The sequence below is a fragment of the Penicillium pulvis genome, assembly GCF_028828015.1.
Source record: "Penicillium pulvis strain IBT 33274 chromosome Unknown contig_10_segment0_segment0, whole genome shotgun sequence".
Lineage (NCBI taxonomy): Eukaryota > Fungi > Ascomycota > Eurotiomycetes > Eurotiales > Aspergillaceae > Penicillium > Penicillium pulvis.
The window spans coordinates 1,018,336-1,042,654 of record NW_026643071.1 but is presented as its reverse complement, the minus strand read 5'-3'; the positions used below and the strand labels follow the sequence as shown (position 1 = coordinate 1,042,654).

At 48.0% G+C, this 24,319-nt stretch overlaps 10 protein-coding genes across 10 annotated transcripts; 3 read left to right on the top strand and 7 right to left on the bottom strand.

Annotated features, from left to right (window-relative positions):
- Positions 1 to 104: 104 nt before the first annotated feature.
- Positions 105 to 1,688, bottom strand: N7503_000417 (carboxylesterase/lipase family protein; the record flags this gene model as incomplete). The annotated part of the gene is made up of 1 exon (XM_057059978.1): positions 105 to 1,688. One exon carries the CDS (start codon positions 1,686 to 1,688, stop codon positions 105 to 107), a length of 1,584 nt encoding a protein of 527 aa, XP_056926901.1.
- Positions 1,689 to 3,493: 1,805 nt separating this feature from the next.
- Positions 3,494 to 4,606, top strand: N7503_000416 (putative short-chain dehydrogenase/reductase family protein; the record flags this gene model as incomplete). The annotated part of the gene is made up of 2 exons (XM_057059977.1): positions 3,494 to 3,677; positions 3,741 to 4,606. 2 exons carry the CDS (start codon positions 3,494 to 3,496, stop codon positions 4,604 to 4,606), a joined length of 1,050 nt encoding a protein of 349 aa, XP_056926900.1.
- Positions 4,607 to 4,942: 336 nt separating this feature from the next.
- N7503_000415 (NAD-dependent epimerase/dehydratase family protein) lies at positions 4,943 to 5,892 on the top strand (the record flags this gene model as incomplete). Its single annotated transcript, XM_057059976.1, has 2 exons — positions 4,943 to 5,216; positions 5,273 to 5,892. 2 exons carry the CDS (start codon positions 4,943 to 4,945, stop codon positions 5,890 to 5,892), a joined length of 894 nt encoding a protein of 297 aa, XP_056926899.1.
- Positions 5,893 to 7,221: 1,329 nt separating this feature from the next.
- N7503_000414 (nascent polypeptide-associated complex subunit family protein) lies at positions 7,222 to 8,079 on the top strand (the record flags this gene model as incomplete). The annotated part of the gene is made up of 3 exons (XM_057059975.1): positions 7,222 to 7,286; positions 7,618 to 7,790; positions 7,841 to 8,079. 3 exons carry the CDS (start codon positions 7,222 to 7,224, stop codon positions 8,077 to 8,079), a joined length of 477 nt encoding a protein of 158 aa, XP_056926898.1.
- A 492-nt stretch (positions 8,080 to 8,571) lies between these two features.
- On the bottom strand, positions 8,572 to 9,916 carry N7503_000413 (uncharacterized protein; the record flags this gene model as incomplete). Its single annotated transcript, XM_057059974.1, has 2 exons — positions 8,572 to 9,769; positions 9,834 to 9,916. The coding sequence occupies 2 exons, from the start codon at positions 9,914 to 9,916 to the stop codon at positions 8,572 to 8,574; spliced, it is 1,281 nt and encodes a 426-aa protein (XP_056926897.1).
- Positions 9,917 to 10,694: 778 nt separating this feature from the next.
- N7503_000412 (Multiple inositol polyphosphate phosphatase) lies at positions 10,695 to 11,940 on the bottom strand (the record flags this gene model as incomplete). Its single annotated transcript, XM_057059973.1, has 3 exons — positions 10,695 to 11,455; positions 11,512 to 11,557; positions 11,608 to 11,940. The coding sequence occupies 3 exons, from the start codon at positions 11,938 to 11,940 to the stop codon at positions 10,695 to 10,697; spliced, it is 1,140 nt and encodes a 379-aa protein (XP_056926896.1).
- A 522-nt stretch (positions 11,941 to 12,462) lies between these two features.
- N7503_000411 (uncharacterized protein) lies at positions 12,463 to 13,953 on the bottom strand (the record flags this gene model as incomplete). The annotated part of the gene is made up of 1 exon (XM_057059972.1): positions 12,463 to 13,953. The coding sequence occupies one exon, from the start codon at positions 13,951 to 13,953 to the stop codon at positions 12,463 to 12,465; it is 1,491 nt and encodes a 496-aa protein (XP_056926895.1).
- A 2,407-nt stretch (positions 13,954 to 16,360) lies between these two features.
- N7503_000410 (Zn(II)2Cys6 transcription factor domain-containing protein) lies at positions 16,361 to 17,533 on the bottom strand (the record flags this gene model as incomplete). The annotated part of the gene is made up of 1 exon (XM_057059971.1): positions 16,361 to 17,533. One exon carries the CDS (start codon positions 17,531 to 17,533, stop codon positions 16,361 to 16,363), a length of 1,173 nt encoding a protein of 390 aa, XP_056926894.1.
- A 3,212-nt stretch (positions 17,534 to 20,745) lies between these two features.
- N7503_000409 (uncharacterized protein) lies at positions 20,746 to 21,240 on the bottom strand (the record flags this gene model as incomplete). Its single annotated transcript, XM_057059970.1, has 1 exon — positions 20,746 to 21,240. The coding sequence occupies one exon, from the start codon at positions 21,238 to 21,240 to the stop codon at positions 20,746 to 20,748; it is 495 nt and encodes a 164-aa protein (XP_056926893.1).
- A 1,166-nt stretch (positions 21,241 to 22,406) lies between these two features.
- Positions 22,407 to 23,747, bottom strand: N7503_000408 (ferritin-like domain-containing protein; the record flags this gene model as incomplete). The annotated part of the gene is made up of 5 exons (XM_057059969.1): positions 22,407 to 22,607; positions 22,684 to 23,201; positions 23,254 to 23,343; positions 23,399 to 23,584; positions 23,663 to 23,747. 5 exons carry the CDS (start codon positions 23,745 to 23,747, stop codon positions 22,407 to 22,409), a joined length of 1,080 nt encoding a protein of 359 aa, XP_056926892.1.
- Between the last annotated feature and the right edge of the window lie 572 nt (positions 23,748 to 24,319).

Below are 24,319 nucleotides of genomic sequence, written 5' to 3'. Positions count from 1 at the left end.
TCATGTTCGTGCGATAAGAAGCGATTACAATAAAGCCACATAATGTCGGTGATCCACAGAGGTCTCATATTGTGTCATCAAAGGCTACCGAGATAGATACATGATCAGAACGGGTTAGGAGTCGCCCACTGCCAGTATTCCAGGAAAACGTTCTTCTCCTTAGCGATGGGGGTGATGGGAATCTTCTTCCACTTGTAGCCCAACTCGAACTGGTTGTTTTCCGATGGAACATTAGCAGCCCAATGAGGCAGTGATTCAGTAGCCGAGCCTCCCTTGTTGGGGTTTTGAGTCTTGACAAAGTTGGCCCAGTAGGACGACATCTTCTCGGCAACCTCATAATCAGTCTGGTTGTAGGTCGACGATTGAGCATAAAAGTTATTCAGGGCGAACGGAACCTCCGAGGCATGAGTGGGGCCGCTGCCGCTCGAGGGAGAGTAATTCCACAAGTAGTAGTAAATGTCCTTGTCGGAGGTGTTGCTCCATCGTTTAGCGTAGGACCAGGTGGAGGTGCAGAATCCGGCACGCAAGATGGCATTGTACGCATCCGTGGCCTCGGCAGTAGTGTTCGCCGGGTTGAGAGCCAGCAGCTCGTCAGCATACTTTCCATACAAAGACCTAATTCCCTCCTCGTACGCCGACACGTTGTACGTGGTGGACAGGTCGATTCCATCCTCGGCTGCGGCGTTGCCAACCAGAATTGGGACGTTGTTTGGCGCTCCCTCCTCCAAGCTGACGATGTACTTGTTTGGAATGGAATGGTAGTTCAGTGCAGGGTCGAAACCGCTCAAGTCACTTGCCCCAGTTGCAGTGAACATAGTCGTGAGATCCATTGCTCTCAGCTCGGCTAGGCTTGTGACATTCAACGAGTCAACGAACGTGTTGCTGAACTCGAGCAAAGTGCTCATATTGTGGTAGTCGCTGCCATATCCGTACACGTTCGGGTCGTATGGGTCCTTAATTCCACTCTCTGCGATAACTCCCTTGATCAAGCCCTTGGTGAGATGGCTGTTAAGAATATGGTAGCTCACTCCGGCACCGAATGACTGCCCAGCGGCCGTGATGGCATCAGGGTCACCACCAAAGGCGGCAATGTTTTCATGGACCCATTTCAGAGCTGCAATTGAATCCAACAGGCCATAGTTTCCTGTCGCGCCCGTTTCCTTCTCCAGTTCGGACAAAGTGAGCCAACCAAGGGCTCCAACACGGTAGTTGTAGCTAACGAAGACAATATCCTTGCCAGCCATACCTCCACCATCATAAGTTGATGTAGAGGATCCCTCACCACCGGCGTTCGACCAGAACATCACAGGCAGCTTGGCATCAGCTGAGGTGGCCGGGCTCCAGATATTGACGGTTAAACAGTCTTCGCCGATATCGTCACCAGTTTCCGTACTGGGGCAGGTAAGGCCGAAGGACGTGGTTTTTAAGGTTCCATTCCAGGCTGGGGCAGGCTGGGGCGGCCTCCAGCGATTGTCTCCAGCTGGGCTGGCGGCATAAGGAACACCCTTCCAAGTAGAGATATTCTTCCAGTTGGGGATGGTAGATGGGGCACTGCTGCTATTGAAAGCTGCAACACCTTGGATCTTTCCCTGAGGGAGCGTGATGGGCTTTTCCCACAGAGCTGCATCTGCCACGGATAGCAGAGCCAAGATGCTAGCCCCTCGGGCGAGGTCCCCAGCGATCTTCATCTTCTCGGTGACAAAAGGGACTGAACTGGCAAAAGGGACTGAACTGGCAAAAATCGGAATTAGGCGCGAGGGAGAGTGGGTTTATATAACCTTAGTGTTCGGGTAGGGCCACGGCGATGATATGATGTCGGAAATCAAGGACAATGCTGTGGAGACGTGTACAATGCCTTGGCAGATTAAGAATCATGATGCGAGGCCACATTTTGGCGACGATCCCTGGTGTGAGTGACGCGTCCCCACCGCTATAAATTCGGAGTATTATTCGGAATAGAGGATGGGCCCTGAAGAACTGCAGCAATGCTCAGCGTGTGGGGAACATGCAGAATAAGCTCCATCTAGCCGAAACTTGTACCTGTATCAGCAGGGATTGGCCTTACCAACCCGAGGAGCTAGACTTGGATAAGTATCTATTTCCTTTGAAATGTGTTGATGATGTCGGTGGACGGAAGTTATTAAGGCCCGACAATTTAATCCTGAAGATCAGTGGGGCTCATCGATTTCATGCATCGCACCCACCGATCGAAAACCTCCAGGGCTTTACATATTTGGCTTTGCAATAAGCTACATATCACAGTAATGCTCAAAATCAAAGGCCTTTATATCAATTCTCACTAATTCTATCTCTCAGTGCATCTGCCTTTCGAATGTAGCATTTTGATGAAACATAGGGTATTTACGCCATGCCCGAAGCCGGTGGTGTACTGGGGCTGGATGGTGCCACCTACCAGCTGCTAACTGAAATAACTGTCCGTATTAGCGGTACACGCTTCGTGCCCACGCCAGCCCACTAGCCGATTTCCGCCCATGCACAGAGAACCTTGTCCCCGAGCTGGACCAGGCGCCTCAGTGCCAGCCGATGTTTCCAGTCGCAGTAGAAAGATTGGGGCTTTAGAGCTCATCACTTCAGCACCGCATGGTTGATGTATTATGCGTGAGGTTGTAGCCCCGACACAAAAGCTCTTTTATACGGTCGCCCGCAACTGCTGAGCTTCTATGCTTCATATGCCATGCGAGGACGAACTCGCTGAAACTGGTGACTTCGCTTCACCATTATCGCCTCGCAAACTCACGGCTGGGCCCGTCTCCAGAATCCACGTCTACTATTTGATGGGTCAAATGAGGCTCAGAGCCGGCCAGTTCCAGGTATCACAAAGGAGCAGTCTACCGGACTTGAGTATGAAAGCCTGGCGCCATTGATAAGAAAGTCATTCTCCGCAGGGGAATGCTCCATGCTCTAAGTTGCCAAGATCGTTCGCTCTCAGGACCTGGGGCCTTTCGAGTTGAGGCTGGACATCATGCTCGACACTACAGAGGCATACCAAGGCTTTAAGGATGCAAGTGTTCTCCAATGAGCGTGTTATGGAGGGAGCTCTACCACCTCTAGGCCGACGATGTCATCACCAAAATATTCTTTGGGCTTGCTTCAGCTAGAGGTGCATTCTGGGGCGTCCTTGGGAGCAGGGCACAGTGAGTGAGCGGGATAAAGTTGGAATGAAGTAAGATGCTCCACTACTCTATATTGATCGGCAAACTAGAAGTCGCGTCTTGAGTCAAGATTTAGATACATGTTTTGACGATATATTTACACGCATCAGCATTTTGAGAATAAATTGGAAATGACAGTCAACGGTTAAGCCAACTTAGTCTTCATACATTTCTCTGTCATTTGTACAGCTTTTTAGAAATCATGGGGTATCATGTCAATAAACCCCCTAGCTTCTTCTTAGCAGCGGGAGGCTTTAGTGGGCTTTCAGTAAAGATCAACCCATCATTAAAAAATTCCTCAACATACATTCACTTACAAAATGGACATTCGCGACATGGTTGCCAGTAGCGGGTTTCTAAGCTACGGCTTGTGGCACCCTCTGGAGTCTCTCTCGAGCGTCGGCCCGACACTAAACGAGGCCACTTTCGGCCTTCTCGGTTCCTCCTTCAAGCCCGATCGCGACATCCCTAGCCTGGAAGGCAAGGTAATCCTACTCACAGGAGGTAAACAAAAACATTGAAATGACAATCGCACCCAAACCCAAGCTAACAGCTTCGTAATTCCAGGAAATGCAGGAATCGGCAAAGAAACAATCCGCCAGCTCTCCAAGCACAACCCATCGCGAATCTATCTCGCCGCGCGCACCGAAAGCAAAGCCCGCGTAGCGATAGAATCAATCCAGAATGAACTTTCCTCCCCTATCGACATCCGTTACCTCCCACTAGACCTAGGCTCCTTCAGATCGATCCGCGCGGCCGCGGCCCAGTTCCAGGCCGACAGCGACCGGCTAGACATCCTCATTCTCAACGCGGGCACAATGGGTAACCCGGCGGCAAAAACAGAAGAGGGATTTGAGGTGCAGCTGGGCACGAACCATGTGGGTCATTTCCTGCTCACGAAGCTACTTCTTCCTACGCTACAGGAGACTGTCGTGCGGGATCGCGCGAAAGGCGTCACACCGGATGTTCGCGTTCTGAGCTTGGCGTCCGTCGCGCATGCCGTTAGCCCGACAACGTTTGAGGGGATTACTTCTACAGAATCGCTTTTGGCGGGGAGTACTTGGTACCGGTATGGTGCATCTAAGGCTGCGAATATTTTCTTTGCAAAGGAGCTTGCGAGAAGGTATCCGGAGATTATGTCGGTTGCTGTGCATCCTGGTGCTGTAAATAGTGACTTGTATGGGCATGCTAAGGCTCTTGGCTTCTCCATGAAGCATGGTGTAGAGATGGTTGTGGGACTTTTCTTTAGGAGTACTCCTACCGGTGCTTTTAACTCCCTGTGGACTGCTACTACTGCCAAAGAGAACTTGGTTAATGGTGCTTATTATACGCCTGTTGGATATCGCAGTACAGGTACTGCTTTTGTTCAAAGTCCGGATATCCCTGAGAAGCTTTGGGACTGGACTGAGGCTCAAATTTCTAAGTGTGGCTAATCTCGTGATCTACAGCTATCTCATCCTGGGTTATACACTGCCTGGGCATGGAATGTAGATATTTCACTTACACCACATGCTTCTAGACCTGGAGAAACAAACCCCATCATTTTTGAGGAACGCCATTCAACGAATGCCATCATGTTTCAAATTTTTTAAGTGATTGGCCATTTAGGAGAAGTTACACCTCCGTTTACTGCTCTTGGACGCAAATGTCATCATGATGATTCGATAGAAGTCATGATTCGCTATCCTACTCGTGCCCCTTCCTCTGAGAATCCCAAGCATCCCTAAGCCTTGAAGTATTCACTTCATTCCCAATCCCACGTCGTTCAAATGTTCAGAGCCACTCTCGCAAAACTGGGCCGCATCGTCGTGACCGGCGGCTCTGGCAAAGCAGGCCAATCCATCATCACCGAACTTCTCGACAACGGACACCAGATCCTGAATCTAGATCTAGTCCCAACGTCCCGCCAAGGCGTGCACACCCTGAGGACCGACCTGGCCGACAGCGGCCAGGTCTTCAACGCACTCTCCGGACAATGGGCACTAACCGAGCCCTTCCCCGAAGGCCTCCCCCTCCGCCCGACGCCGTTATTCACATGGCCGGGTATCCACGCAATATGCTCGTACCAGACAACGAGCTCTTCCGCTCAAATACGCAAGGTACATACAACATCTGTGAAGCAGCCTGCAAGCTCGGAATCCGGAAAATCGTCGTCGCAAGCAGCACTACCGTGTACGGGGTAGCATTTGCTCAAGGCGATGCTAATTACTCATCCTTCCCCATCGAAGAAGATCACGACGTCTGTCCGACGGATACATATGCCATTGCGAAGCTGTGCAACGAGCGTGTGTCACGCGGCTTCGCAGCCCGGTTTGGGGCTGATATCTACGTTCTCCGTATTGGACATGTTATCGGGCCTGACGAGTACAATGAGGATACCTTTCACAGTTATGTTCATGAGCCCGAGCTGTGGAAGGTACATGGGTGGGCATACATTGATTCGCGGGATTTGGGTGGAATGTGTGAGGCAGCTTTGCGGAAGGATGGGTTGGGATTCCAGGTTTTTAATGCGACGAATGATTCAATTACGAATCTGAGCCCTACTAGGGAGTTGTTGCGGAAGTTGTTTCCTAATACGCCTATTACGCGGGAGATGGAGGAGTTTGAGGCACCGTTGACGAATGCGAAGATTAAGCGGTTGCTTGGATTTCAGGAGAAGCATAAGTGGCGGAATTATTTCAACTTGTGGGATAAGAAAAGGGGTATCGCCCCGGACTGAATGTTTCCAAGGCTTGAGCAGCCTTGAGACAATCTTGCGCAGGGAGAAAATGGCAGTTAATTAGAATGTAAAATTGAATATATATATTGCAAGACCAACTATGATGTCGATCAACTTGCCCCATTTTGTTTATGTAAATATGGTCGTTCAATTGGCTCTGGCCCATCTCAAGACCTTCACTTCTTCAAGTCAATACTATAGTCGCTTGGGTATACGTAGCGAGAACCTGAGTGGTGCTTGCCTGATAGAATATACCCAGCCTGACCTATGTAATTGGAGCTTGCAAGGTGCAACCCCAGGTGGAACCTCCAGGACAAAATCTTGGAACACTGTCAGGGAAACGTTTGGATTAGCATTGATATCATGTCGATGTTCTTAACGCTAATTCTCCTGCTTCCAATAGAAGAAACCGACTTGCTCAACAGGTGCCTGTATACTCTGTACTAACTTCCAGGCGCAGGTCATTTTCCAGTGCGGGCATATGCAAGGATGTCTATAACCACTGATATACTAGACGCTTTCACGTAGTAGCTCCCAAATTATTATACCTTTATCAAGCTGAGCATTGAATTCAGACGTTAGTAGTGAAATCTGACAAGACATTCCAGGATTCATATCCGAGTTGGCATGAAGCTCTCCCCGGGCGGTGGGGGAACATGACTCTTAGGGTTTAGCCGAGCTTCAGTTTTGTGTTCGCCCACAATCAATTCCACTGCAGACAAGAATACCAAAGAACATCACTTAGATGCGACATGTATAGCAAAATTATGATCTTATTGACAAGAAACAAGCTCTTCCCGTAGAATTGTAGAATTATAGCGGAGCTCGACAGTGGCGCATTAGCGAATCTTCCGTTTTTGTAACTCCCCACACAAAACTCTCCATAGTGCATCATCATCTTTCCCTCTCGAACTTGAATCCGATTACACACCTCCACACTCACCTTCAATTCCGGTAAGCCCACCACCATACCTCTAATTTCGCCTAGAATCTCTGCTGGATTTCGATTCTGCGTCCTGTCTTTCACCAGGGACATTCGCTTACTCGCCCTTCCCCGCTGCTCTTCGGTGATCATCGGCTAACCCGACGCTGTAGAAGACACCCCCTCACAACCATCAAGATGGACACAGCAAAGTTGGCTAGAATGCAGGCGAGCGCTCGCACCGGTATGTGAATTTGTCTTGCGGGGCTATTGGAAGTTGGTTGGTGTTTTATGAGTCGATGCTGGGATAGAGCTCTGAGCTAGTGGGCAGTTCATTGTGAACAATATGCGCTGCCAGAACTTGCTCTTTCTTGCATCTTGACTTATAGACATGTCAGCCGACTGTTATGGCCTCTGCGAACTCCCTACAGTTGTTTTGGAAGCGGAATGCTGACTTTGTTGACTCGACAGGGTACGTATAATCTCTAAATCCAGACTCTTCCCCGACCCCTCCATTCCGGTTCTTTCGTTTCGCTTCATGGATTCGGTGCGACAACAATTCGACTCAACTCCCACACCCCGAAATCAACTACGCTATTACAATCTCCGGCTTCTTTGAGACTTGCTATTTGATGGGGGACTACGCGACTACGTGATTTTCACCAACGGGATCAGGAACCTGCACCGAATCCATGCCGACCGATAATCACCAACCCGCATCACTACCACATCAAACTCGCACCCACAACCGCAACCGCAATTCAAATTCCAACACAGTCCGACTAACAATGTTTTCCTAACAGTGGTAAGGGTACCCCCCGCCGCGTCGTCAAGAAGGTCAACCGCAACTCCGGTGCCGACGACAAGAAGCTCCAGGCCACCCTTAAGAAGATGAACGTCCAGCCCATCCAGGGAATTGAGGAGGTCAACATGTTCAAGGAGGACGGCAACGTCATCCACTTCGCCAACCCCCGCGGTAAGCCCATCTCCACCACACCCCTCCGCGCACCACTAACAATTCCTCAGTCCACGCCTCCGTCCCCTCCAACACCTTCGCCCTCTACGGAAACGGTGAGGAGAAGGAGCTCACTGAGCTCGTCCCCGGCATCCTGAACCAGCTGGGTCCCGACTCCCTTGCCTCCCTCCGCAAGCTCGCCGAGAGCTACCAGAACATGCAGAAGGCTCAGGGTGGTGACAAGAACGATGACGAGGATGATATCCCCGAGCTTGTTGAGGGCGAGAACTTCGAGAGCAAGGCCGAATAAATAGATAACTTTGCAAAAATTTTTGGTCTATGATCAATCAATGATCAATGAAATGGTTTCATCCCGTTCTATTCGGTTGTTTTCAGTTTCTATTATGTTTTCCGATTTCCTTTGCGGATGGTTTTGCTATGGCTCATTCTGTCTGTTCCCTTGAGCTTTTTTCTTCCTCTGGGATTGAGTGGATCGTATCGACTTCTTTCTATCGGTGCGAAGAATCCATAACCTTAGGATTTATGGGCTTTGCTAGATTCGTGATTACGTAAGATATTTGAACGGGCTTGCAGGAAGCTGGAAAGTTGAAGCGTGAAAAGAGTCCTTGTAGGACGGTTCATAATGTCTACGTCAAATACCCAAGGACTATCGTACACCAAAAATAAATCCAACCACGACGCCTAGAATGCACTTTGAGTGGTGGTCTCCAATGAACGATGCCTCCAGAGGAAGCAATCACCAGGAGAAATGTCGACTGAAAGTCGCGTACGTGACAGTCATTTAAGACTCCTCCTTCAGTCCACAAATATCTGTTCCGAGAACCTTGTCCACCATGTACCAGAACCGCCAGTAGGAGTTTGACTTGTCATAGTCAAAGGCACCGTCCTCGCGGAATTGAGGTCCATCACCCACAATATCACCAGTGAACCAACTCAGAATCGGGATGGATCTTAGCACGCGCTCGGTAACTGTGGGCTGAGGGGGGAGGGCCTCGGCGAGAGGGCGTAGTTTCGTGCGTCGAACGGTAGGAATGTGCGTCATGTATTCGGATTCCGGCTTCGGCTCCACAGGAGTAGTAGGGACGTTGCGCTGGTGCAGCGATAAGGAGCGATCAAAGCTTGAGGATGCGCCAGTCGCAGTGACGGTTGTTCCGGTGGCAGTGCCGGTAGTGAAAGTTGCGGTTGACGAGTCAAAAGACGAGCCGTCTTCTGGTTCTGGGGCATCCATAACACTAGAGAGGTTGTTCATAGCGAAAGACCGCGGCAGGGTGAGACGGTCTTGGTCCTTGCTGGACAAGAAAGAGGTTGATTGTGTAGAGGTCAGGGTACGCGGCGCTCTCGTGCGCAAAGGGAATTCATCGTTTGAGTCGGCGGGAATAGCGGAATCCTCAGAAGGACCGTGGCCGTGGTAAAGCTCACAGAAAACAAGGTGGCCATCGACCTCTTGTGGTGAATAGAAGCATGCGCGATCCGCAGCCTGGGCCGAGTCGAATGTGATCTTGATCCAGTGGAAACCACCAGCATAGCGCTTAGACTTTCGGTTGGCATCGGCGGATAGGTTCGCGCGGATGACGACGTCGCCGCCGCTCAGCAGCTGGGCATACTGAGATGTGGAATTCGGGTCGCTGCGTGGGTAATCTTCACAAATCATGCCTTGTGAGATGCGCTCGTACTTGTCGATAACCTTCCACTCGCTGTCCTTGGCCTTGTACCCGTATAAGAAGCATTCGGTCGCGACTTTCTCTGTTTGCTTGCGTGGGTTGTCGAGGCTGGAGGATGAGTTTGATTTGGGGAGGCCGCTGATCTTCTCTTCATCGACTTGCTGGGCGAATAATCGACCGAATTCGGCGACATTGGGGTTCTCGCGCTTTGCTGGGGTGCCTGTTCGTGTTCGGGATCGAGCATGCTCATATCGTGCGTTTCTCCTCTTGCCGAAGGGCCCTGATTCCTCTGGTGGTCGTCGGGGATTGCGGGATTCACTAAGTTTGTTAGTTCATTCAACAGAGGAGACTTGTGATTAAAGCGGCATGGATTCCGACTCACTCTTTGTAAACATAACCCCAGGGCAAAAGGTTGCCCTGCTCATCTCTGGCGCGCTCCTCTGGAGGGACGGCGTGGTACTCCATTGTGGAAGGTACTCCGTGGGTGTATCTTGCAATATGGAGCTGCAGTAGTGGTAGAGAGAGGTAATATGTGGAGTTGAATAGGGATTGAATGGTCCCGCCTGGGATGGGGCAAAGCTCGAGTCAAGCAACAAAAAACGGGAAACTTTTGGTAAACAGTGGTTCGCTGGGATACCAGTCACATGACCCGCCATCACTATCACTTAGAATTCTGATCTATGTTCGATTCACCTCATCTGGCTTTCGAGTTGAATCTTTGTTTATGCTTTCAATGACCTGCTAAGTTCTTGCTTCATTTTTCGACAGTAGCACCGAAGACAATTTTTGGAGCATCCAATTGAAATATATTGACTATACATTCAGTCCTGACGCAGGAATGTGATCCTCTCCGCATGATCTTTTAACCCACACGCTTGTCCATAATCTTCAAAGGAGACTTCCTGAGAGTTAAGGTATTTGATAAAATTATCCAGCGAGCATGAGCTTCCTGGGCCCGCTCTACAAAACGGCAATGGCACTACCCGATCATTGATGTTGATCCGGATAAATTTGTCCTTCTCGTCCGAACAACTTAGTCGCTCCATTATCATTCGTCCACCCATAGGCAAAACTGATGAAGTGCGCCAGAGTCTGTCGGCGACAAAGTAGCTGGGTGGAAGGGGGCTTTCACCATGTGCAGATAGAACCCCCAAGGCTGTAAGAATGGGCACAATGTCTCCATCATGAGCGCTGGAACTGGTCAGCTAGGGAGGTTCCAAGGATGACATCAAAGTTATTGCACCTACAAACTCAAAAACATTGTCCCTGCTTCAATTCCTTTCTGCAACAAGGTAGACGTTGCATTCAACCAGAGCCATCCCATCGCCCGAGCATATGCATTTCCTGGCCCAGCACGGTAATAGTGCAACAAGTCACGGGCATATTCAAAGTGATCCCAGTCTTCCCTGGTAAACACATCACACCAGAGACTAGATCCACGAACCATAGTCTCAGATCCACACATCTCTTGCATACCGTAAACTTCCATATTGGCCAACGAACCCAAAGCAGGGTTATCTTTCAGTAGGCGCTGAGCGATACCGGGAATGTACCAATCCTGAAATAAAGCCAACTGTCTAGCACCCAGATCATGGCCATGCGACTTGTCCTCAACATAATTACGGCACGTTTCGCCCGGTGTCAGGGTATCCGCGCCTCGCTCAAACGTCTCCGGAATTATCTCTAGCACTGCATTTTTGTGGCTTTCCCATTCGAGCCCGAATAACCCAGAAGCGAAATATCGGGCTGTTTCTATGACGCGCTGGGAGTCGCTAGCCCAGAAACGGGTGATCGAGTCCTTGGGTAGTAGATTGGCATATCGGGTGCGAAATCTGACTCCCGTGGTGAATGCACCTAAGATGCCTGCATAAGGCCCGGTGCTGGTGAGCTGACCAAAGTCCTTGGAGGGGTCATCGGTGAAGTAAGTCCAGTTGTTGAGGAATGATAGCGAGCCATTCAATGGTACTTTGAGTGCTGTAATGCGCTCGAGGAGCTGCAGATGACCTGTGTGAAATTGTATGAGCTTGGCGCTCGGGGATCAAAATTCAAGATTGACATACGGTTGCCTGCAGATGGTGTCGGGTACCTCTCTCCATGTCGCGATATCTGTATTTTATTAGTGAGAATGGAACGTCAGCAACTTTATAGACACTTACCATATGCACTTGGTCAACCGAGCACCCCTTGGGAGGTGCAATGGACAACTCATCATTTGATCCTGATTTCTCAATCCAGGGGCCGTTTCCCCCTAGGTGCTGGAACAGATACCATTCCTCGCTGGATTCCCTGGTCGCATTTGGCTGGGCCTGGAGAGGATGGAACCATGTTTTCCAGCTCGCGCTGTGGGGCGTCGCAGCTCCGGGGACTTGGATTTGGGGTCCACGGGTTTGAGTAAGCCGGGCGACGAATACACTGCTGTAAACTGTCACTGCTAAATAAATTGCGCAGAAAGCGAATACTATTTTTAATAGAGGCCGTCTCAGGATCATGATCTCATCACTCGGCACGCAGAGATATGCTCAAGCGACAAGCATTGTTGTGGGTCAAAAGGATCACTCAAGGGGGAAGAGCTCCTGTAATCCCCGCCAAGACACGTATGAGACCAATCGCTGCATAAGTCCGCATTACGAGAAGAACAAATGTACAAGTGTAAACTGTTGATCATAACGCGTGAATAAGATATCATTTGGCCAGAAAGGAAGGATTTCTCCCACAGTGCAGGGCTATCTAAACTTCAATTGTAATATCTCATGTAGAGAGAGGTACATACATGAAGCAACACATGGATTTCTTTCTTTCTTTCTCTTTTTATTTTTTTTATTTTCTTTTTTTTTGACAGTAGAAAAGCCCAGGTTTTTACCGCTTCAATTCAAGAATCGATCTTTTGTCAAATTCTAGTACTTTATTTCAAAGAAAATGCATAACATAGAAAACCGAGATAGTTGCTCCGTTACCATCAATTCCAGCACCTTGACATTATTCGGCAGAACATTGGGCGGGGCACGATATAATCAATGTTGAACGAACTGTTCAGAATGAGCCAGTTCAACAGAAAAGTCATCCATAGATGGCGCTTGTGCGGTTCTGATGGTGAGTACGGCGGTGGAATGTTGAGTTGATTGAGTTGGAACGACCATTCCAACAAAGGATCCCATCGTGATAGGGCTCATAGCTCTTCTCCCACGGCCAAAAACCACCGCTCCATCACAAAACTCCTGCGGTTGCCCAGGTGTCTGCCTATCCTGAGGCCTCTGACTGTGATCCTTAATTTCCTGTAGGAAAGGGCTTGTGTTCCAGCAAGACACTTGACTTCCAATTGCATGTTGACACATTTGGAACGGAGACCCAGTCAAGAACCAGGAAAGCTGATCAGAAAGCCGGCATTCTATGCTCGTAGAACGATGACTGCCGTGTCGATTGTTCAATGCGTCTAGGCTGTGCATAGTTGTGGCCAGCCAGTCAAAGCCTTTAGGGAGCTTATTGCAGGGAGATTCGCGCATGTTGGCCTTCAACCCGGCAATCGCATCGCCCAGCCCTGAGCAGAAAAAGCAGTTCACCTGGCGCAGTAATGAAATCCACGCCAACCCCTCCTTGTCAGTGCGGCTTTCCTTGAGATGACCTTGGGGGGAGTCCATGACGATGTCCATGAATTCATACCCGTAAACTTTAGATCGCCATGGGGGACATATGGCTGTCTTGGACATATTGACTGAAAATCCAAGTATTAGATCACGTATGGTCAACTGGTCATCTCCTGATCCTTCAACTATACATCCACCACTACCGCTCAGTGCATCGAATGATGCCAGGGCACCATCAGCCGAAGGTACAGCTAATGGAATAGGCCCCTTCTGGTGGGCTTTCGGAATTTTCTGCCAGTATGCTAGCAGCATTTCATGGAAAACACAGATCAATGGCACAAGCCAAGCCCTAGATTCAATAACGTCATATAGAACAACTTGCTCCTTGACACTATTTGTTAAACATTTTTGATAGTTTTTCCCAGCGCTGAACTTCAATGTGTTGATTGTTCTTTTAAACTCGACACCAATCTGTCCACCAATCTGAAGGGGTGATGTGGTCGTTGCAGTAAACTGCAAATTGGCTCCCCTCCAGCTCCATGTAGAGTATTTGACTCTTGCATCTGACAGTCGCACAGAGGAACCTGAGTTGGAAGTTCCCAGGAGACTAATTGCTTGCGGGCACCAGCCAAGTAAAGCCCTTTTGAATTGTAGATCCTCCAGCTTCGTCTTCTTCAGCCAAGTCTTTCCCGTTGCCAATATCTCCGTTGTCTTGAACTGAAAGTCATGCTTTGCTGTCTCCAAGTGCCAGAGGATTGTCCGATGATCGAAGTCTTCAACAGGAACTAGAGCAGTTGAATATCCCATGAGTATCAGGCCATTGTCGACCATGACTGGATACTCGACAGCTGCTATTTGAAGCATCATATTGAAATCAACATCCAAAAAAGCCTGCGAGCTGCAGTTGATGCGGGGGTCCATTGCAACGATTGCGGTGTCAAAGAGACTGGACCAACAAGAGGTGTTTTCTGGTATCGCTGATGGTGTTAATTCTTGAAGTAACACAATATTTGCATCGATCGTGCACGTAGACAGGCAGATTTCCCCGACTTTTGATTGACGAAATGTCAAGCAAATCCACAGAAGCAGGTCCCAAAGGTAATCATATGATGGCGAGAATGATACAAAGACTCCGTTGGCTTGTATCTTCACCATGAAGTCAGCGCTCTCCAAATAATCATCTATGTCTCTATTAGAACCGACGATATTGTATTATGGTTAATAGCCAAGTCACCTCTCACCTTCTGTTTGGTCATCTTGCTCTATGACACTTATAAGCTTCATAAGAAGGCGGATGCCAGAGCCTCCAAACTCCTCCCGGATATATTGCCCACAAGTAGATACTTTTATCTTGTCTTCTGATCTCGTCAAGGTGATTGTATCCAATAAAAATGCCATTTTATCGGATATGCCGGCAACAACAAAAGGTAGATCCCAATTTGATTCAAAAAACCTTCCGTTCGTCACTCGTAGGGGCTCTATATATTCGTCTTATTCAGTCTGTTGATTTTGAATATGTGCTGTCCCGAAAATGATATATTTACCGTTTAATTCCAAGTGCAGTCGCATGTGGGACTCGATTTCATCCTTCCTGTTGAAAGTCTTTCGGCAGAGCTCCTCTGGACATTGGAAATTGGATGGGAATATGTGGGATATGTCTACATGTCGCTTCAAGTCTATTTTTCGATTGAAACTGCCCTGATGCTCACATCCTTTCCAGGCACATTTATACGTGCCAGGTGATTTGAGTGCTGGTGTCGAAGCACTTTCCTGGGATCCCGAAGAATCTCTCTGTTTTTCTTTGTGCCATATCGAACCACGACGATCTTTCTCCTCCAGAAATGTAGTAGTTGATAAGGAGGCCGGGACGGGGGCCTTTAGTGGAGGAGGAAGAAGCTGGTGTTGTTTTTGATGCACGAACCCAGGATCGCAAGGATCCTGCGATGGGTGAAGTCCGACAGGGTCAATCCTAGATTCAAGGACCAAAGGAAAATTAGGACAACTCATTCTTAGAATGTCGTAGCTAGATATGTTTTGTCGTGTAGATGATGATCCATGGGTTGGGCTTTGGAGGCAAGATAGGAAAGGAAAGTGGGGTTCAACAATCTAGGCCCCTCAGGTCTAAGCCACCCTGCCAATAACATTCGATTACATAGGTCGGCAGTACAGGAGGCTTACAACATTTGACATTCTCTCATTGGCCGATCAGACACAATACTATGAAATCAAATACGACCAAGAAGAGTTGCTTCCAAGATTGCGCGTAAAGAAAACCGTCACATACCACAGTCGTTTCGAACTTTGGATTATGGGCAGAGAAACAGTTACCCAATGTTCATGGAATCTTTTGTGAATAGAAAAGATACTGGGTCCTTAACAACGCCCCTTCAACAACCCAGTATGACCCCCGGACGCATACAGAATTCCAGAAACCCATCTCAACGCCCCAACAGCCCCAAACTGAAATTTGTATGAACATGATGACTATCACGCGACATAGTGCCAGCGATAACCAAAGCTAACAATGTGGCTATGCTGCGCAGCAGCAGGCAAAAATAGCAATGCTATACGCCCACACTTCCTCGATAGGATGTGTATAGAACACCCGAAGGGGAATTGTTCGGAATGGTCCTGCGCAAACCGATGATTTTTTTGGCAACAGTTTGTATAAGCGGCAATTGTCCATTAAGCGATGCCCAGTGTAGTAGAGGATATCGAAGATCGACATTGTGCCGACGAACTGGTATAATCATCAGTCGAAAGTTGGGAGGTCAGTTGTTGTTTCAGATAATGAGAAGCTGAGTGGCTAGGTTCCGGGGCACCAGCTGATTTTTATGGAATCTTGGACCATTGTGCCGAGTGGAAGGATGACTTTCCAGTATTTCGTATTGGGCACTGTGATGAAGTAGTATATGCCTAATGCGAGTGTTTAGATAGAATTTGTGATTATAGTGTCGCCGAGTGCAATCAAGCCGCGTGGAGAAGATGTAATGTGAAGTCCATCTTCGCGTAAAAGTTGTGGTATTGTGGGTAATTTTCAATGGCTAATAAAAGGAGTACCTAGTCTCAAGTCTGCTCAATCAGTCTCATGCTGCAGAATTGTATTCTTTCAACCTTGGTAAGTCGATTCAACTCAGTGCGATAGACATAATTCATGTCTATCTGGATCTCTTTATGACTCTCTAAAAGAAAAAGGGATGTGACCCGCGGCAATTCTTGTTGATTCGACAGATCTTCATTCTGCAATTGTTTGGCAAGATTTGGCCATAGCTGCAGCCACAGCGGGTAAAAGGGGGTCTGAAATTAAAGTTATTCTTGGAATGGAGGCTCATAACGAGATTTTTCGTTGAACCCAAGAAAGAGCACTGTCCCACCGAGGATCACCTCCCTGTAAAGCCTCCAGTAGCTCGGAAACCAATGCTTTCCCTGCATTGCGAGCCCACCACCGTTTCCCGTCCAGTTTCACGAGCAGTACACCCCAATACATAAGTATTAACAGTGAAAAATGCTGCCGGCATCTTACATTATCCACGAAATCCTTATCCACCGCCGCAAGCCAAGCCATAACAGGCGCCGGGTCCGGCGAACGAGCAAATTTCGCGTAGCAGTGGCGCAGATGCGCTAATACATCCTTGCAAATGTCATGCTGTTTCGCGTATACCCCCGTCATAACAAGATCATTCAATGAAGCGACATGTGCAAGGGCGGCATCTTCATCGGCGTTGAGCTCAGTAGAAGTCTTCTTCCAGAATTCACCCTGGGTAAACAACTCCAGCTTGACCCATGGCTTACAGGCCTGGAGAATTTTTTTGACGCCCTGTAACAACTCGAACAAAACGACTATGTTTTCTGTGATGCTTGAGCTTTCGTCCTTTGTGGCGGTGAGTCGGGGCGACGCGATGCTTATCGCGATCATCACAATAGAATGCGCGAAAACGGCATCGCAGTTCTGTGGTGTAATGTTGTCAATCGCGTGTCGAAACGGACTTAGACTGCGGTTATAATATTGGAGGCCTCTGTCCTGGTAAATAAGAGCCTCGGCAGGCTCGGCAGTTGTGGCTAGGTGCATGGAGGCTAAGGCCATAATGCCGTCCAGCAGATAGTGATGTTTGAGCGCCAAGCGAGGGATGGTGATTTGCCAAGTGATATTCTCAGAATCGCTCACACATAGACTTTTGTACGTGTCAGTAGAGAATTTATGCATTAATTCTAAGTTGTCGATTTCATGCGGGGTGGATAGATCTGACACGGGCGATCCGACGCCGTTCCGCGATCGTGTGGATCGTGTGTCGGAGTTCTCGCTGGCAGGTGGAGCTTGATATTTTGACGGTCGCGCATTGGTGACACGGGTGCGCGCAGCCTCAACTTTCAGGTATGTGCAGTTTAGCTGGCGGTTTGTGCAATTCGAGCAAGGTGGGCCATTTTCGTCACACTTGACCCGCCTTTCGCGACATCGGTCACACCCATTCCGAGATTTACGGTGTGGTCTCAGCGGGGGCATATTGCAGTACACATTGACTTCGATTTGTCAGATGTGACAGTCAAGGAGAGCTGGGGCAATTGATGGAAGAAGTAATGATCCGACGGAAATTTGATTACGTCATGGCCCGTTGGAATGGCTTCACCACTTTCTTTGATGATTCTTTATTCAAATCAAGGAAAAATGAAATCTGTTTAAGAAATCTAGAAAACTAGGAATTCCATAGCTCTACTCTGTACAGCGACATCAATGCTTAAAAGTGTAATCTTGCATTCAGAGTCTACATAAGCCATACCTCCCCATATATTCCTCTTATCTAACGCTAATAACTTCAATCATCACTTTGCTCCTTCACCGCGATATATCAACATGGACGGATCGGAAATCATATGTCCTATCTGCGACTAAACTAGTTATGGCAGTAAAGAGAGACGTGAGAGGGATTTCACATACTTCCCATAACCAGGCGTCCTGGTGATCGGTATCAGAATCTCTGATAACAGAAAATGCCTCCTTTGCGCTAAATCTTTTGTGCCTAACAAAGACTGAAAGGCAGTGATGAGTTTTATGTGACATCGATCACAAGACTTATTGTAATCATAATTCGGAAGATCTTGGAATATTTACGTCGCTGGAAGCGCGACCGAAAGTCCTTTAGGCCAAATCGAAAAAGTCTTGATTCAAAGTTGAAAGTTCAGGGTAGTATTAATGATTGAGCTCACCTGTGCATGATTTAGCAAGGTTATATTCACCTGATTTGGGCAAATCCAAGCAGCGTGTTACGATCTCTTGAGCTTCAATTCGAAAAGAAAGTCACACCTGTTGGAAACCGGAACAATCGAGAAGCGCCCCTCATCCTCCTGATTTTCTCCTCTCCGCCTACCATCCTCACTTCCCTCACTATGCCGGCTCCACCCCTTGCACAAATCTCTCTTCAAAGCCCGGCCTTTTTTCTTTTGTTCCCCGTCTACCATTATCGTTTGAGTTGACCATGCCCCACAATTATCGTCGACCATGGCGAACAGCTCCATAGAAATTCTAAGTGAAATGGTCGTACATATTCTCTTATCTTATTCATAATATTTTGTAGGCCACCTCTGTATGATCTCCATTTTGAGCGGTTTTGAGATTAGAGTTTCCAAAGCTTATCCCTCGCGTTCTGATAATCATTCTGTTGTATACCTTAACCTTAACTTTAAATTAATCTTCTTATTTCATACAGCTGAGTCTCTATATTCTATGTAAAGGCAAGGCCAGTAACTGTATGAGAACAACTGGTAGCCATGATTCGCTAGAGGCTCCAAGTTCGGTAATACGATATAAAGCTCTTACCTTTGGTAGCAGAGTCCTTGCACATGCTGTTACCCCTCTTGGCCTCTGACAGGTGGCGTTTCAAGTAATTGGATAGTGTCAAGGCTGATGATACCAGAGATTGGTTGGATGCGTGTGAGACAATAGTAGCCAATGACTGCATAACACTCAGCTCAAGGCCCTTCGGAATATGCAACGTGTGGTACCAGCATCCTGCCACATACGCAATGCGTTCTCTACTGCTGCTTACTGGTAGCCTCACGACCATCAAACCACTTGATATGCTGTAATGTTTAGCAAAAACGTCATCCAAACCAAGCCACACCAAGGATTCTTCGTATAGTTGCCTTGTAATAGCAATTTCACCCGACCAAACGAACCCCGCATTTGTGGTTGGGGTTTCGTTTAAAGCGTTGAACGTGGAATTTCTAAGGTATTAATACAGGCCTTTTCCTTTGATAATATATATCCTTTTGTGCGCCTACTATTGCAATATTCAAGACATTGGAAACTGTTCAACCATTCGCGGCAATAAACCCCCATCTATCATTATGGAAGAGGGACCGAAGGCTGTGTGTTTTGTTTGTGAACAGATGGCTACTCGTAAACTGAAGAAACAACCAAAGTTACCAGTGTCTTCTGATTCAAGCTCTCGCATAACGAATATATGTGTCCTTTGCGCTCGACCTTTCTGTGACAAACACAAGCTGCAAGGAGGTAACGGAGTTGTGTGCGAAGTCGATCACCTGACTTATTACGGCAAGCATCGGCAGATTCCAGGCATATTCCCTGACTTGCAAGCACGAGAAAGGCATCTTGAGGAAAACCAACCCGACTTACCATGTGAGTTGTAATCAGGCGTCTCGAAAAAGTACCTAAGCTCACCTGTGTACATAGTGATGTAGAGAGTTTGCTGTCATCTGATGCGAATAAGTCGTATAAAGGAGAGGGGAAGGGAACCGAGATGAGGAGAAACACAAAAGACAGCTTCCTCCAGAAAAATGTTACAAGAAAGATTCACCCATATCAAATTCCTTTTCTCTACTTTGCGGTCGAATGATTGGTTCTTGAGTTTTGTTATGTAATGCTTCCAGGGTTACCTACTTGATCGTCTAACCGAAAGACTAGAGGAGGCACTAAAGGCTTATCTAGTCAATTGAACCATGCAAGGGTCGTAAATAGAGCGGAGACTTCCGAATCTGCCAATGAATCCCGGGCCGGGGCCATTCCCTCTAGATTGCTCCGAGAATGCTCTGAGATTACTAAGTAGCGTGAGTCCGTTTCGTAACTCTTAATCACTTAGTCTCAGTCTAGGAGCAAAATATCTCATGGACTTATCAATGCTACCCCTAATAGGTGAAACGAGTCTAACGATCCACATGGTGGGTGTTGTTTCCCAAGCAAGCTTTATATAGCTAACTAGTGAGAAGCAGGGAACGCTCGTTGGTAGCATACTTATTGATATTCGGCGAAGAATTTAACTGATTTACCAGCACCTGGGGAGATATTCGGCAGGACAGCCAATTTAAATTATGGATGCAGCAAAGACTCGTGAGAGTTCGAGGAATTATGGTCACATCCATATCATGAAAAGACACAGAGTGTAAGAGTTCTGAATATGGCCAGACTCCGCTTCATGGGCTGCTAAAAATGGACGCAATTCTGTGGCCGAAGTACTGCTGGATACTGCAAAAGTGGAGCCAAGGCAGCCTATTCAGCCTACTGAACCATGAGTCTACTATGAACTCACTTTCACATCCATTCATATTCTGATTATACAAAATGGAACCCGCAAAATGATATACACCAGGTACCTAAGCTTACTCACAAAAATCAACTTGCGATTGTAAACCAGGACCTATATTCTAGAGCCAGCTTCAACATACATATCAGTCTCCCTTTGAATAATTCCATAAGGCCATTTATCCCGAGGTAACATGAAGAGGCCCATTGCCATCATCGACAGGACAACCGTCACTATCAGAATCAAACTCCACAACACAGCTAGCATCCTGGCCGATAGAAATACCGATGAAAGTAGTATCCGTCTCTCCATGACCAGTACCCAAGCTGTTTCCATCACCATCTTTTACCTCACAGGTATCAGGGTGGCCACCGAAGTCGGATTTGCACTTGAACTTACGAGGGGTACTCCAGCAGTCACCCTCGATCGTAAATTCGCGACCATCACCAGTGTTGTAGCAAGGCGAGTGGTCATCAGGGAAGCCCTGGTCGTAGATAGCTTCGCCCGCGTCGTTGATGATAGCGAAGCCGGAGTAGTGGCCGTTTGTGTTGCCGCCAGAGGGACCGGAGATGGTTGAGAAGTCGCCAGAGGACCAGACGACCTTCAAGTGCTCGGCGTAGACAGCTGTGGAGGTGGCCATTAGGCAGAGAAGAGTGTTGCGGATGGAAGGCATGGTGGAAGTGTAGGAGTTGAGAATTCAGGTGGGTTGAGCAAGTCTGTTTGTGGGCTGGTAGCTTTGCTTGCTCTGGTGGTTTTCATCTTGATGTTGCAATTCAGGGGTCTTTTATACTTCCTCTGGTCACCATCTTGTCTCAGGGAATTGATGCCAAGAATATTACAATCCTTCTATGCTTACTATGACATCATGAAGCTGTGGTATCCAAAACATAGAGCTGTAGTGGAGAAATATCAGCAATGCACCAAGGGACTACCAGGCTGAGTCTGTTTCCACCTTCCTAAGAGTACACAGATCTACCTTTCATTGTCGAACTAATATGTAGATCGTGCATGAAGGAGAAGGGAGAGAGGCAAACACTCCGTATATTTAGAGATGTTGTTGAATCCACTCATTAGGGGTCCAAATCCGACCGACTGATTAGGAAACGGACATTGCAAAGGGGGGTGACATGAGGGCAGATTGACGGCAAACCTCAAAAAGAACAATGAGACCGCCCTAACTCTGGATAATAATCTTAATCCTATATTCATAAGAAATATTTATTCTGATTATACGAGATAGCTTCAAGATGCTGTTAGACCGCTCAATGTTTAACATCATCACATTCGGGTCGAGGGTTATGGCCGAAGCTTACGACCGAAGCTTGAGGATCATGACTCTTGGTATCGCCAAGATGCTCTCATGTTACAAGCCAAGAGTACGATAGAAATCGCGCATTCTAACAAAAGTATCAAGACTGGGAAAGAAGAGAAGAAGTGGAGTAGCTCCAGTCTACGGGGCAAGATACGGGTGCAGACGGGACTCCTGATTGGTCGGATGATCAATGCCTCGCCCCTTTCCTGTCTGGACCCTGAAGATCGTCACACTTCCAACTCAATCGAGTGTGGGGGCCGTTCTGTACCTTCAGACTTATCACGTAAGTAACACGTCTGACACAATGTAGTTGGCGAGCGCATTATCCAAAGCCAAGAATTACTAAATGCATATACTCTTGGCACGGAACAAACCAAGACAGCCAAGACGTGAGAATGAATTGTCCTATTATGGATTGAATCCTGAATTAATTACTGAAGATAAAAAAAAATCACAAAATCAAGAATACATCTGTCCATCCATCCAACATGGTCTGCGGACCAATCTTGCAAGGCCAAGTCGCATGGTTAAACAAGCGCAGCAGCAACAAGTACACCCGCACCCAGAACGCCAAACATACTACCAGACATCTTCTGGACAGCGGCATTGTACAATGGGGACGACGAAGCCGGGGCTGTAGCCGAAGTGCTGCTCATTGCACCACTCTTGGTAGCAGTCATCGACGACGAGCACCCAGACATACCTACACCACCCATAGCCTTTCCAATCTATCAATCAAATCCCCACGTCAGTTTTGCGACAGAACAAAGCACAGGGTGAATAGCGATTCTTTTAGGATTGTACCTCAACGATAGCAGGACCCGCAACGATGTTATCGTCGGTTGCCGTGGTGTTTCCCTGTGTAAGAACAACATAGCTCTGGCCAGCAACTCCACTAGGAATAGTGACAGTGAACATGCCACTACCACTGGACTGCAAGGGGGCCCAAACGGGACCAGTGACGGTAATGAAAGCAGCGTACAGGTTGGTGCTGGAGGTGTTAAAACCACTTCCGGCTGTAAGCTGGACAGTAGATCCATTCATCAGTGTGTTTGTGGAGCTCATTGTGAGAGTAGGGAATGCCATCACGGGGAGCTTTCCGTTTGTGGAAGGGCAGGCAGTGATGAAGGGCGCGGCAAGGGTGTAGACTTCGTTGAAGTCGAGGGGGTTGTCGAAGGCCTGGGCAAATGGACTCTCGCCCAGGTAGGCTCGTAGGTATGCGCTGTGTCGTGCTTCGACGGTCAGAATGCTACCTGCGGCAGTAAGGTAGGTAGCGTCCATGATGCTGCTGGCAGCACCAAGGTAAGCGCTGACTCCGACGCCTATATTGCTGTCAGTATTCGTCCATGCTCATGTAGATGGATGTGTACGTACCCTCCAAGACACTGGCAAGAGCAAGGAAGCTCTTCACATCGGTGGATGGGAAAGTGTAGTTGCAGGCCGCGACTGGGGATGCACCAGCGGCTAGAGAAAGGGTCAATATTTCCCTACACTTTGTCTTATTGGAGATTTGCCTCACCTGTCAGAGCCTGAGTCAGGAAGCTCACGTGGGTCTGCTCATCAGAAGCAACTTCCATGAGGTTGGCATAGAAGGGGTCCATGTAGCCAGCGTTCACAAAGTCCGCTTGGGTGTAGTTCTGGAGACCTTCCTGGTAGAAGGAGGCCTCGAGATGCTCGAGCGTCAAAGCGTAGTTCAGGATATCAGCTAGTAAAGAGGAATATTAGATGTTTGCTCAAATATTTCGATCAACACTGATACAAAAGTATTTCTTGGAAAACATACCATCGCTTATTGCACGCTTGTTGACTGGGTTGGCCGTGGAAAGACCGACGGCAGCACCAGCCAGAACAACATTGGTGACCTTCATTATGAATGCAGTATTAAGATATGTATCGACAAGCTGAAGACTGATCCTGACAATTTTTTCCTCTGCAGTGCAGGAAAATACGAGATACTTATAAGTTTGCCGAGATGCCAATCTTAATTATTGATGTCATGGCCTTCGCTCTGCTTTGACCTGCTCGAATGGTAGGTCGTATTATTGTTCCTTGGTCGATAATCTTCTACCGGCTGGGAATGAATGAGTCTGACAATCAAATCCATGATCATCTATCTATGTTCCAAATCGAGATAAAGATACTTGCAAGACCGGAGAAATTCGATGAATGAGGGGTCGTCTTGGATTGGAGGGGAACGAAGCCCCGGAGCTAACAATGCAGGGACACTATTCGAAAGTCAGAACGTGGTTAGCGTGGGCGTAAATCATGGGCCGATCCTGCCTAAGAGGGCAAACGCTCGGTCATAGCTCTGCATAAAAGGTAGATTAGCAAGCTTGGGGAAAGTTATAACTTAACTAGCCGTAGTGTTTGTGTGGGGTTAAGAGCGAGAGCGGGCACGAGAGCGAAAGCGAAAGCGAGACCGAGCGAAGAACCACGGATG